The sequence below is a fragment of the Panthera pardus genome, unplaced genomic scaffold (genome assembly GCF_024362965.1).
Source record: "Panthera pardus isolate Hobbes unplaced genomic scaffold, ASM2436296v1 HiC_scaffold_27, whole genome shotgun sequence".
In the NCBI taxonomy this organism is placed as follows: Eukaryota; Metazoa; Chordata; class Mammalia; order Carnivora; family Felidae; genus Panthera; species Panthera pardus.
In genome coordinates, this window is record NW_026526843.1 from 60096263 (window position 1) to 60111015 (window position 14753).

General features: G+C 36.6%; 1 protein-coding gene across 5 annotated transcripts in view; it reads left to right on the forward strand.

Moving 5' to 3' along the window:
• The window catches only part of BRWD3 (bromodomain and WD repeat domain containing 3), a 230668-nt gene that overhangs the window by 72807 nt on the left and 143108 nt on the right, over positions 1–14753 (forward strand). For all 5 annotated transcript variants that reach the window (XM_053891463.1, XM_019429482.2, XM_019429484.2 and 2 more), the window contains exons 9-11: positions 1612–1712; positions 2236–2306; positions 3269–3369. In XM_053891463.1, coding sequence (XP_053747438.1) covers positions 1612–1712; positions 2236–2306; positions 3269–3369 — 273 coding nt within the window. The remainder of the gene's footprint in view (positions 1–1611; positions 1713–2235; positions 2307–3268; positions 3370–14753) is intronic.

Below are 14753 nucleotides of genomic sequence, written 5' to 3' on the forward strand. Positions count from 1 at the left end.
CAACTGTTAATGGATAACATTAATTGATAATCTTTGTTTGATTTAAATTCTCTAGTCTTGGTAGAAGTTCTGTGTTTCCTGTCAAGAAAACTAGATAAATGAATTCTAATATCTATAATGATCATTTTCTTTAGATTTGAGTCAAAATTTATTCAGATCCTTAATATTCATCTTAGTGGTGTTGATTTATCTGTATTTGGGATTTTTAAAAAAAAATTTTTAATGTTTATTTATTTTTGAGACAGAGAGAGACAGAGTATGAATGGGGGAGGGTCAGAGAGAGAGGGAGACACAGAATCAGAAGCAGGCTCCAGGCTCTGAGCCATCACCAGCCCAGAGCCCGACGCGGGGCTCGAACTCATGGACCGTGAGATCGTGACCTGAGCTGAAGTCGGACGCTTAACCGACTGAACCACCCAGGTGCCCCTGTATTTGGGATTTTTAAAACTCATGGCATGCAGAGACCCTGGTTTGATTTCCAACTTTTTTCTGTATCTCAGGCATCAGGAGCCCAGTGGCTCTTCCCTTATCTGATTCTCTTCTGAGGATGTGTAAAATACTGAGAGTCAGAGCCTGAGAATCCTTCATGATAAGGCCATCCATGGTTCATCTAGGGTAGTAGTCGTCCTTTAAATTGGCAACTTAAGTATATTTTTTAATCTATTTTGTCCACAATGATACAGATATTTGACCTATTATACATTTTCTATTAAAAAAAATGAAAATGATTTAAATTTTAAAAGGACAACATTTATATCATACATTATTGCAGTTGGAGTTTAAAATAAAATGATAAGACCAAAATATTTAGATATAACTTCCTAATCATTGATTTTAGATTGATTTCTGATGCCATATTCATATGAGCTATAAAAATTCCATAATTTTTTGCTATATAAGTATATATTTAGTAGACTTATAATGGCTTACTAGTAATCACCTTGTAATATTTTTCTCCATTAAAAGTAATGAAATAATCTTAAACTGTGATGTTCAGTAATTTTAAAATAATTATTTATTTTTAAAAATTTTATTAAAAAAATTTTTTTTTTTTAATGTTTATTTTTGAGACAGAGAGAGACAAAGCATGAACGGGGGAGGATCAGAGAGAGGGAGACACAGAATCTGAAACAGGCTTCAGGCTCTGAGCTGTCAGCACAGAGCCCGATGCGGGGCCCGAACTCATGGACCGCGAGATCATGACCTGGGCCGAAGTCGGCCGCTCAACCAACTGAGCCACCCAGGCGCCCTAAAATTTTATTTTTTTAAAGTAATCTCTACATTCAATATGGAGCTTGAACTCGTCCTGAGATCAAGAGTTGCATGCTCTACTGACTGAAGCATCCAGGCACCCCTAAAAATAATTGTTTTTAAGCTAATATATTTTATCCTAAATTTGATGACTTTTTTCTACAATTTCTTGATATTGTAAATTTTTGTAAGGTATTCATTAATCTAGGAAATTTAAATAACTGATATCTTGAGTGTGAAATTCTTAATTGAATTTATTTAAGGTATATCTATTAAAGTTATTTTAATTTTAGAAGATGCTGTGTTTAAAATAAGTTTGAACATGAAAGCTTTCTATTTGAATTAGAATTTTCTTTTTAGTTTTGTCCATCAACTAAAGGCACAACCAGATACCTCACTTCTACTGGTGCTGATGGAACAATCTGTTTCTGGCAATGGCATGTAAAAACAATGAAGTTTAGGTAAGTTTAGAATTGGGTTAGGAGTTTTGTGCAAAATCAAGCATGTCTCATTTTCTTTGTTATCTTGAGATGTTCTTAATAGTTGATTTATTTAAGTATGTAAGTCTGTGTGTGCATGTGTGTATATATACACATCTATACCTACTTCAGTTAGATGTTAGAGATTCTAGAATAGAATTTTTATGAAACCAATGTTGGAGAGACTATTTAACTTATACACAAAATTTTTGCAGAGTGTTTGTTTCATTTATTACTCTGATAAGAAGACTTTGAACTTCTCTTTGTGGTAGTAAGTTACTTGGCAATTTCTTTGCAAAGCTATGATAATAATTCTGGTATCTTAAAGTATATTTGAAGTTTAAATGCATTTTTAACCTGAATGATGGGAATAGAACTTATTGACTACTTCAAATGTGTGTTTTATAATATTGACGTTAAATCTATAGATATCCAGCAGTGTGCAAAGATTCTTGCATGTTAAATGAACATGATGGAAAATAAAAATATCTTCCTTTTCTTTTAGAGATCGCCCAGTGAAATTTACTGAGAGATCTAGACCTGGAGTTCAGATATCTTGTTCATCTTTCAGTTCTGGTATGTGTAAAAATTCAAAGTTTTGAGTACCCAAAATATTAAATAATCCAGTTGTAAAAGATATATTTTTCAATTTTGTGGAGAAAAAAATGTATGTTTGTTAATGGAAACATAATAAACATAATAAAATAATAATATGACATAATAAACAAAATACAAAAAACAAAATAAACATAAAAAATGTGAACCATATGATACTATAGAGGGACACATGTAATAGCTTTGGAGTGTTTTTATTATTTGCTTATATGTTTTTATCTAATTCAGAATTTAGTTGGTAAAAAGTATACCCCTGCCACACACACAGTTCAACACTAAAATCCTGCCCTGACATTTCAGAAAAAATGTACTGTGGCTCCATATAGAAGAAACTTCTGCAGTATATAAACAGTGCTTTTCTATTACTATGCTAGTTCACCTTTTCTTTTACTGTAGTAAAATATAACAAAAACTTTACTATTTTAATAACCATTTTTAAGTGTACGGTTTTGTGGCATTGAGTATATTCACTTTGTTTTGGATACACTACCGCCATCTGTCTCTAGAATTTATTCATCATCCCAAAAGTGGTTTTTACATTCCACCTCTATAGCCCTGTAAAGACAATTGTAGCTATAGGTCATTTTATAAACAATTTTGGAGCATTATGTTTTCACATAAAATATAAAGAAATGAGTTCCTCAAGGCCCTGATCTTTAATGTTTATTATTCAAGGGCCTGTATTTAGTGTATAGTTGGTGGACTTTTGTTGGGTGAGTGGTATGTGTAGTTGTCCTTTAAATACTTCCCTTATTTCTCTTGAATTATACTTATTTTTCTCTGAGATATTGTTAATGGTGAGAAGATAACGTATTTCTTGAAGCCCTCTTACTAATATCAGGAGCATATAATTGAGAAGGCAGTTGGAAGGTTTTTAAAGTTCCTTGGTACAATGTTTGCTTGTTTGTTTTTTAATCCTCCAGGTGGTATGTTCATTACAACAGGTAGCACTGACCATGTGATTAGAATATATTATTTGGGTTCTGAGATCCCTGAGAAAATTGCTGAATTAGAATCACATACGGTAAGAACAAAATGAAAAACTTAAATATGTTGCTTTCTTATGTAACACCTGTGGAAAGTTGATTTTATTCTTTTCTAATTTGTACCTTAATTTAATATATAGGTGCTAAAATCTGTACGGTAAGACATCTCTGTAATCATGAAGATAAGTGTGAAATTCTGGATTTACTATGGCCCCAGTATTTAAAATGAGTTCTGTTTGACTATATAGGAAAAGAAAAATATATTATAGTAATAGTTTATGAAAATCTTCTTTTATCCTGCTGTATTTAATTAATTGTATAAGCTATTTGTTACTTTAAAATCTACATACTTATTAAAAGACATATTGAAAGATGGTGGCATAGAAGGATCCTGAAATCACCTCCTCCAATGAACACAACAAAACTACAGCTGTAATGGGACAGTTCCCTCTGAAAAGGACCTGAAATCTAGCTAAACAGTGCTTCTACAACAAAAGATAAAAGGCCCACATCAAGATGGGTAGGAGGGGTAGAGACGTGTTCTTGCAAATAGCCCCACCCCAGGGCAGCAATCCACAGTTGGGACTGATCTCATAATATGGAGCTTATTCTTGAGGAGCAAGGTGTCTGTATCCCACATCAGGCAATCCAACCCTTGGGACCTGCACTGGAGAAATGAGCCCCCAAAGCATCTAGCCTTGAAAACCAGTGGGGCTTACTTCTAGGAGAACCATAGAGAATGAAAAATCCACCCCTAAAGGCTCTTATACAGATTCACTAGCCCTGGGACCCAGCTCAAAAGCAACAGTTTGCAAGGCACCTAGACCCTATGTGAAGGAGACTCATTTGCTAATCTTAAAGCATCTGCTGGAGAGGCAAGAACCTGTTGGGACTCTCTCCTGGGATAGAAGTGGGTACCATTTTTGAATTCTCCTGCCTTGTTGGTCCTGGTGCAGATGGGTGCCATTGTTGAATCCCTCCTTTTTGTCTTTAAGTCTACTAGCTTCAATGGGAGCACCTTGCCCATGCACACTGCAGCTGTGGCCTATCCCACCACAGCCAGGTAGGCTGAGTACCCCACCCCATACCACATTCGAAACCTGCCTGGGCAGGGATGTGCAGCCCACACAGGAGATACCCCCTTGAGCACCTGGCTCTTGTGGCCCCGGGGGGTATTGCATTTTTGGACCTCATGGTTTTTTCGTTTTCTAAAGTGTATTTATTTATTTTGAGAAAGAGAACAAGCACAAGTGGGGAAGGGGCAGAAAGAGAGGGAAAGAGAGAATCCCAAGCAGGCCCCATGTTGTCAGCACAGAGCCTGATGCAGGGCTTGATCTCACAAACTCTGAGATTACGACCTGAGCTAAAGATCAAGAGTCAGAGGCTTAAGTGAGCTACCCAGGCACCCCTGTACTCCATGAATTTCAAGCAATTAGAGACAGTGTTTGGGAGTTAGCATTCCCAGGGTACTGTACAAACAGAAGACTGAAACTCACTTGCAGTCTTGATGTGAAAAAGGCCTATTTTCTTGTCCTGGGGCATGTCATACAACCAGAGGCTGCAGAAGTGCTCTCAGGGAACATGAGTAGGAATTTACCATATTAGTGCCCTCACTTGGCCCCATCATAGCTCGCTGATACCTCACAGAAAGAAGATTATACATATGTTTAAAGCTATGGTTTTTGCAACTTTACCTAGGGGACACCTCTGGAACTGGTCTGGAAATCAGCAGTGTTTACAATTGTGGACTCAAAGACTATGATTTGCATATCTTAAAAGATACTGCCTGACAATCTGGCTTACAATTAGCCTGAAACTAGGCACTGTCTGAGATCCCTCCCTTTAGAACAATGACAGGTCTTGGCATACCCTCAACAACTGGGACCTATGAAGAACAAATTGTTCTTATAGATAAGATAACTTATAGATAACCAAAAGCCAGGGTATGGTTGAATTGGTAAGGTTTATTTCCAATGCAAAGTCATACTATACAATTTCATTTATATGTGGAACCTAAAAAATTAAAAAGCAGAAAGAGACCCATAGATAGAAAAAAATTTGTGATTGCCAGAGGGGAGGGAAGTGAAATAATTGGCAAAATGGGTGAAGGGGAGTGGGAGATACAGGTTTCTAGTTATGGAATGAATAAGTCATGGGGGTAAAAAGTACAGCATAGGGAATATAGTCAGTCATATTGTAATAGTATTGTATGGTGACAGATGGTAGCAACACTTGTGGTGAACATAGTATAATGCATAAACCTGTCAAATCACTATGTTGTACACCTGAAATTAATATACAATAGTGTGTCAACTATAATAAAAAATTTTAAAAGGAGGAGAGGTAGCTATCTTATGTAATACATAGAAACAAACATGGAGTCAGACAAATTGAGGAGACAAGGTATATGTTCAGATGCAAGAACAAGAGAAGACATTAGAAAAAGCCCTTAATGAAATGGATATAAGTAATCTACCTGATGAAGAATTCAAAGTAATGGTCATAAATATGCTCAACAAACTCAGGAGAAGAATGGATGAACACAGTGAAAACTTCAACAAAGAGATATTAAACCATAAAGAAAGTAACAAAGAGAAGTCACAAAGCTGAAGAATACAATAGCTGAAGTGGTAAATATGCTAAGAGGTTCAACAACAGACTAGACAAAATAGAATGGATGAGTGACCTGCAAGACAGGGCACCAGAAATAACTGAGAACAGTGAAAGGAAAAGAAAATTAAAAAAATTAAGATAGTTTAAGGGACATAGGGGACTATGATAATAAAATCTGCATTATAGGGGGTCCTAAAAGGTCAGACAGAGATAAAAGGGTAGAAAACTTATTTTAAGAAATAATGGCTGAAAATTTTCCTAATCTAGGGAAGGAAACAGACAATCAGTTCCAGGAATCCCACAGAGTTCCAAGTAAGAAAAAGCATTCAAATTAAAATGTTAAAAGTTAAAGAGAATCATAAAAGAAGCAAGAGGAAAACAACTTGTTGCATATAAGGGAACCCCCATAAGACCATCAGCTGATTTTTCAACAAAAACATTGTAGGGCAGAAGTGAGTGGGGTGGTATATTCAAGATACTGAAAGGGGAAAAAAACATCTAACCAATAATTCTCTACCTGGTAATGTTATTAAGATCAAAGGAGAGATAGAGTTTTCCAGACAAGCAAAAACTAAACCAATAAACCAGCCTCATAAGAAATATGAAAGAGAATTTCAGCTAAAAAGAAAAGGAATTAACTAGTAATGAGAAATCATGTGAAAGTAAAATATGACACTGATAAAGGCATATATATATATATATTAAAGGTAGGGGATTAACTACATATAAAGCTAATAGGAAGATTAAAAGAAAAAATTAGTAAAATTAATCATATAATAATTAGTATAGGGATGCACAAAACAAGTTATTTATTAAATGCTTATCTTTTAAAAAAAAAAAGTTTATCCATTTATTTTGAAAGAAAAAGAGAGCACATGACCACAAGTAGGGGAGGGGCAGAGACAGTGGGAGAGAGAGAATCCCAGTTAAGCTTCATGCTGTCAGCACAGAGCCCGATGTGGGGCTTATATCTCACAAACCATGAGATCATGACCTGAGCTGAAATCAACAGTCAGACGTTTAACCAGCAGAGCTACCCAAGCACCCCAAGATTTATTTATTTTTTAATTAAGTTTTTTTTAAGGTTTAAATTTCACTTACTTAACAAAGTGTTACATTACTTCAGCTGTACAATATAGTGATTCAACAATTCCATACATCACCCAGTGATCATCACAAGTACACTCCTTAATCCCCATTACCAATTTAACCCATCCCCCCAAAACCCATCTGGTAACCATCTGTTTGTTCTGTGTAAGTAAGAGTCTGTTTCTTGATTTGTCTCTCTCTCTTTTTTCCCTTTGCTTTTTTTTTTCCTTACTGAATTTCAACGATGAGTGAAATCATATGGTATTTGTCTTTCTCTGACTGACTTATTTCACTTAGCATTATACTCTCTAGCTCCATTCATATTGTTGCAGCATTATACTCTCTAGCTTCATTCATGTAATTGCAAATAGCAAGATTTCATTTTTTTATAACTGAATAATATTCCATTGTATATATATGCCCCTTCTTATTTATCCATTCATTAATTTATGGACATGTGGGCTGCTTCCATGTCTTGGCTATTGTCAAAACTGCTGCCATGAACATGAGTTCATGTAACTCTTTGAGTGTTTTTGTATTCTTTGGGTAATTACCCAGTAGTGCAATTGGATCATAGGAGAGTTCTATTTTTAAAGTTTTGTAAAGTTTATTTATTTTGAGAAAGAGAGCAGGAGAGGGGGAGATTGAGGATCCCAAACAGGCTCTGAGCTGTCAGCATGGAGCCAGACATGGGATTCAAACTCACAAACCTTGAGAGCTGACCTGAACTGAAACTGGCTGAGCCGCCCAGGTGCCCCTATTTTTAAGGTTATGAGGAATCTCCATATTGTTCCCCACAGTAGCTACACCAGTTTGCATCCCCACCAACAGTGTAATAGTGTTCCTTTTTCTCCACATCCTTGCCAATTCTTGACGTTTCTTGTGTTGTTGGTTTTAGCCATTAGGACAGGTGTGAGATGATACCTCATTGTAGTTTTAATTTGCATTTGCCTAATGGTAAATGATGATGAACATCTTTTCATGTGTCTATGGGCAATCTGTATGTCTTCTTTGGAAAAATATCTGTTGATGCCTTGTGCTCATTTATTAACTGGAATATTTGTTTTTTTGGGTGTTGAGTTTTATAAGTTCCTTATGTATTTTGGATACTAAACTTTTATCAGAGATGTCATATGCAAATATCTTCTCCCATTTCATAGGTTGCCTTTTAGTTTTGTTGATGGTTTCCTTCACTGTGCAGAAGCTTTTTATTTTATGGAGTCCCAATAGTTTATTTTGCTTTTGTTTCCCTTGCTTCAGGAGACATAGAAGAAGGTGGTTGCCATGGCCAATGTCACAAAGAGGTTAATGGCTGTGTAATCCTCTAGGATTTTTAAGGTTTTAGGTCACACATTTAGGTCTTTAATCCATTTTGAATTTATTTTTGTGTATGATGTAAGAAATTGGTATAGTTTCTTCCTTTTACAGTTTCTTCTTTTGCATATTGCCATCCAGTTTTACCAACTCCATTTGTTTTACAGACTGTCTTTTTCCTGTTGGATACTTTCCTGCTTTTAAAAGATTAATTCACCATATACTTGTGGGTTTATTTCTGGGTTTTACATTCTGTTCACTGTTCTATACGTCCATTTTTGTGCCAGTACTATACTGTTTTGATCACTGTAGTGTTTTTTATTATTTTGTTGTTTTTAATTTTATATAGAATTTATTGTCAAATTGGTTTCCATACACCACCCAGTGCTCATCCCAACAGGTGCCCTCCTCAATGCCCATCACCCACTTTCCTCTCCCCCACCCCCATCAACCCTCAGTAGCACTCAGTATTTAAGAGTCTCTTATGGTTTGTCTCCTTCCCTCTCTGTAACTTTCCCCCCCCTTACCCTCCCCGCTGGTCTTCGATTAAGTTTCTCAGGATCCAACTATGAGTGAAAAAGTGTGGTATCTGTCTTTCTCTGTATGACTTATTTCACTTAGCATAATACTCTCCAGTTCCATCCACATTGGTATAAAAGGCCATATTTCATTCTTTCTCATTGCCAAGTAGTATTCCATTGTATATATAAACCACAACTTCTTTATCCATTCATCAGTTGATGGACATTTAGGCTCTTTACATAATTTGGCTATTGTTGAAAGTGCTGCTATAAACATTGGGGTACAAGTGCCCCTATGCATCAGTACTCCTGTATCCCTTGGGCAAATTCCTAGCAGTGCTATTGCTGGGTCATAGGGTAGATCTATTTTTAATTTTTTGAGGAACCTCCCACTGTTTTCCAGAGCGGCTGCACCAGTTTGCATTCCCACCAACAGTGCAAGAGGGTTCCCATTTCTCCACATCGTCTCCAGCATCTGTAGTCTCCTGAATTGTTCATTTTAGCCACTCTGGCTGGTGTGATGTGAGATCTCAGTGTGGTTTTGATTTGTATTTCCCTGAGGAGGAGTGACGTTGAGCATCTTTTCATGTGCCTGTTGGCCATCTGGATGTCTTCTTTGGAGAAGTGTCTATTCATGTCTTCTGCCCATTTCTTCACAGAATTATTTGTTTTTCAGGTGTGAAGTTTGGTGAGTTCTTTATAGATTTTGGATACTAGCCCATTGATGTGTCATTTGCAAATACATTTTCCCATTTCGTCGGTTGCGTTTTAGTTTTGTTGAATGTTTCCTTTGCAGTGCAGAAGCTTTTTATCTTCATGAGGTCCCAATAGTTCATTTTTGGTTTTAATTCCTTTGCCTTTGGAGATGTGTCAAGTAAGAAATTGCTGCGGCTGTGGTCAGAGAGGTTTTTTCCTGATTTCTCCTCTAGGGTTTTGATGGTTTCCTGTCTCACATTCAGGTCCTTCATCCATTTTGACTTTATTTTTGTGAATGATGTAAGAAAGTGGTCTGGATTCATTCTTCTGAATATTGTTGTCCAGTTCTCCCAGCACCATTTGTTAAAGAGACTGTTTTTTCCATTGGATGTTCCTTCCTGCTTTGTCAAAGACTACTTGACCATACTTTTGTGGTTCCAATTCTGGAGTCTCTATTCTATTCCATTGGTGTATGTGTCTGTTTTTGTGCAATTGCCATACTGCCTTATTGATTACAGCCTTGTAGTAGAGGCTGAAGGCTGGGATTGTGATGCCTCTCTCTTTGGTCTTCTTCTTCAATATTACTTTGGCTATTCAGGGCCTTTTGTGGTTCCATACAAATTTTAGGATTGCTTGTTCTAGCTTCGAGGAGAATGCTGGTGCAATTTTGACTGGGATTGCATTGAATGTGTAGATTGCTTTGGGTAGTATTGACATTTTGACAGTGTTTATTCTTCCAATCCATGAGCACAGAATGTTTTTGTATTTCTTTGTGTCTTCTTCAATTTCCTTCAAAAGCTTTCTATAGTTTTCAGCATACAGACCTTTTACATCTTTGGTTAGGTTGATTCCTAGGTATTTTATGATGCTTGGTGCAGTTGTTAATGGGATCAGTTTATTTGTCTTTCTGTTGCTTCATTATTAGTGTATAAGAATGTAACTGATTTCTGTACATTAATTTTGTATCCTGCGACTTTGCTGAATTCATGTATCAGTTCTAGCAGACTTTCGGTGGAATCTATCAGGTTTTCCATGTATAATATCATGTCATCTGCAAAAAGTGAAAGCTTAACTTCATCTTTGCCAATTTTGATGCCTTTGATTTTCTTTTGTTGTCTGATTGCTGATGCTAGCACTTCCAACATTATGTTAAACAACAGCGGTGAGAGAAGACATCCCTGTCAAGTTCCTGATCTCAGGGGGAAGCTCTTAGTTTTTCTCCATTGAGGATGATATTAGCTGTGGGCTTCTCATAAATGGCTTTTATGATGTTCAAGTATGTGCCTTCTATCCCGAATTTCTTGAGGGTTTTATCAAGAAATGATGCTGAATTTTGTCAAATGCTTTTTCTGCATCAATTGACATGATCATATGGTACATATCTTTTCTTTTATTAATGTGATGTATCACATTGATTGATTTGCAAATAATGAGCCAGCCATGCAGCCCAGGAATGAATCCCACTTGATCATGGTGAATAATTCTTTTTATATGCTGTTGAATTCAATTTGCTAGTATCTTTTTTTTTTTCAATTTTTTTTAACGTTTATTTATTTTTGAGACAGAGAGAGATAGAGCATGAGCAGGGGAGGGTCAGAGAGAGAGACACAGAATCTGAAACGGGCTCCAGGCTCTGAGCTGTCAGCACAGAGCCTGATGCGGGGCTCGAACTCACGGACTGTGAGATCATGACCTGAGGTGAAGTCGGCCGCTTAACCGACTGAGCCACCCAGGTGCCCCAATTTGCTAGTATCTTGTTGAGAATTTGTGCATCCATATTCATCAGGGATATTGGCCTGTGGTTCTCTTTTATTGCTGGGTCTCTGTCTGGTTTAGGAATCAAAGTAATGCTGGATTCATAGAATGAATCTGGAAGTTTTCCTTCCCTTTCTATTTTTTGGAACAGCTTGAGAAGGATAGGTATTATTTCTGCTTTAAATGTCCGGTAGAATTCCCTAGGGAAACCATCTGGTCCTGGATTCTTATTTGTTGGGAGATTTTTGATAACTGAATCAATTTCTTTATTGGTTATGGCTCTGTTCAAGTTTTCTATTTCTTCCTGTTTGAGTTTTGGAAGCATGTGGGTGTTTAGTCATTTGTCCATTTCTTCCAGGTTGTCCAGTTTGTTGGCATATAAATCTTCATAGTATTCCCTGATAATTGCTTGTATTTCTGTGGGATTGGTTGTAATAAATCTATTTTCACTTGTGATTTCATCTCTTTGGGTAATCTCCCCTTTCTTTTTGAGAAGCCTGGCTAGAGCTTTATCAATTTTGTTTATTTTTTCAAAAAAAACAACTCTTGCTTTCATTAATCTTCTCTGCAGTTTTTTTAGATTGTATATTGTTTATTTCTGCTCTGATCTTTATTATTTCTCTTCTGCTGGGTTTGGGGTGTTTTTACTGTTCTGCTTCTAGTTCCTTTAGGTGTGTTATATTTTGTATTTGGGATTTTTCTTGTTTCTTGAAATAGGCCTGGATTGCAGTGTATTTTCCTCTCAGGACTGCCTTCGCCGCATCCCAATGCATTTGGATTGTTGTATTTTCATTTTCATGTGTTTCCATATATATTTTAATTAGTTCTCTAATTGCCTGGTTGACCCATTCATTCTTTAGTAGGGTGTTCTTTAACCTCCATGCTTTTGGACGTTTTCCAGACTTTTTCCTGTAGTTGATTTCAAGTTTCATAGCACTGTGGTCTGAAAGTGTGCATGGTATGATCTCAATTCTTTTATACTTATGAAGGGCCGTTTTGTGACCCAGTGTGTGATCTATCTTGGAGAATGTTCCATGTGCACTCGAGAAGAAAGTATATTCTGTTGCTTTGGGATGCAGTGTTCTAAATATATCTGTCAAGTCCATCTAATCCAGTATATCATTCAGGGCCCTTGTTTCTTTATTGGTTCCCTGTCTAGATGTTCTATCAATTGTTGTAAATGGAGTATTAAAGTCACCTTCAATTAACACATTCTTATCAATAAGGTTGCTTATGATTGTGGTTAATTGTTTTATGTATTTTGGGGCTCATGTATTTGGCACATAGACATTTATAATTGTTAGCTCTTTCTGATGGATAGACCCTGTAATTATTGTATAATGCCCTTCTTCATCTCTTGTTACAGCTTTTAATTTAAAGTCTAGTTTGTCTGATATAAGTATGGCTACTCCAGCTTTCTTTTGGCTTCCAGTAGCATGATAGATAGTTCTCCATCCCCTCACTTTTAATCTGAAGGTGTCCTCAGGTCTAAAATGAGTCTCTTGCAGGCAGCAAATAGATGGGTCTTGTTTTTTTATCCATTCTGATACCCTATGTCTTTTGGTTGGCACATTTAGTCCATTTACGTTTAGTGTTGTTATAGAAGATATGGGTTTAGAGTCGTGACGTCTGTAGGTTTCATGCTTGTAGCGATATCTCTGGTACTTTGTCTCGCAGGATCCCCCTTAGGATCTCTTGTAGGGCTGGTTTAGTGGTGATGAATTCCTTCAGTTTTGTTTGTTTGGGAAGACCTTTATCTCTCCTTCTATTCTAAATGATAGATTTGCTGGATAAAGGATTCTTGGCTGCATATTTTCTCTGTTCATCACATTGAAGATTTCCTGCCATTCCTTTCTGGCCTGCCACGTTTCAGTAGATAGGTCTGCTACCATCCTTACGTGTCTACTTTTGTATGTTAAGGCCCATTTATCCCTAGCTGCTTTCAGAATTCTCTCTTTTTATTTGTTTTGCCGTTTTCACTAGATATATCGTGCAGAAGATTGATTCAAGTTACGTCTGAAGGGAGTTCTCTGTGTCTCTTGTATTTCAATGCCTTTTTCCTTCCCCAGGTCAGGGAAGTTCTCACCTATGATTTATTCAAGTACACACCTTCAGCCCCTTTCTCTTTCCCTTCTTGTGTAATTCCATGATACGGATATTGTTCCTTTTGATTGCATCACTTAGTTCTCCAATTCTCCCCTTGCACTCCTGGATTTTTTTATCTCTTTTTCTCAGCTTCCTCTTTTTCCATAATTTTATCTTCTAAGTCACCTGTTCTCCTCTCTGCCTCTTCAGTCCATGCTGTGGCTGCCTCCATTTTATTTTGAACCTCATTTATAGCATTTTTTAATTCCTCAGGATTGTTTTTTCAGTCCTTTGATCTCTGTAGAAATAGATTCTCTGCTTTCCTCTATGCTTTTTTCAAGCCCAGCAATTAATTTTATGACTATTATTTTCAATTCATTTTCTGTTACATTGCTTAAATCGTTTTTGATCAGTTTGTTAGCTGTTGCTAGTTCCTGGAGTTTCTTTTGAGAATTCTTCCATTTCATCATTTTGGCTAGTTTCTGTCTCTTATGAGTTTTAAAAGGTTGTTATGTGCTCTGCACCTGTGAGCACTGCTATATTAAAGGAGGGTCAAACACTGTCCAGGTCCTGGCCCTTCAAAGGTGTTTTTTCAGAGATTGTTACTTGCTCTCTGTTTTTGTGACTTTGGTTATTTTATTCCCCTACTCATAGTGATATTTTGGACCCTCCACCAGGCGTACTTTGATTTGTTTCCTGGAGTAGCCCTATCTTTTTTCCATCTTTCCCATTTTCTTCCTAGTAGATTCAGTCTCTTTTCCTCCCAGATTCTGTTGTTCAAAGTCCTTTGGCTTCTGCACTTCTGTTTGAGAGACGCACGAAGTATGTATCCCCCTACTTCTCTGCCATGTCGTCCCCTATTTTATTGATCACTGTAAGTTTGTAATGTTACATGGCATCCAGAAATGTGATGCCTCCAGCTTTGTTTCTTTTTCAAAATTGGTTTCGTTAAATGAGGTTTTTTGTTGTTCCATAAAAATTTTAGGATTGTTCTAATTCTGTGATAAAAGCTTATAGTATTTTGATAGAGAATGTCTGAACTGTGTAGCTTACTTTGCATAGTATAGACCTTTTAGCAATATTTGTTCTTCCAATCCCTGAGCATGGAATGTCTTCCATTTCTTTGTGTCTTCTTCAGTTTCTTTCATTAGTGTTTTATAGTTTTCAGAGTCCAGGTCTTTGACCTCTTTGGTTAGGTTTATTCTTAGGTATCTTCTTATTTCTGGTACAATTGTAAGTTGTATTGATTTCTTAATTTCTCTTTCTGCTGCTTTACCATAATGTATATAAATTGCATGATATTTCTCCATCCCCTCACTTTTATTTTGCGGGTGTTGTTTGTTCTAAAA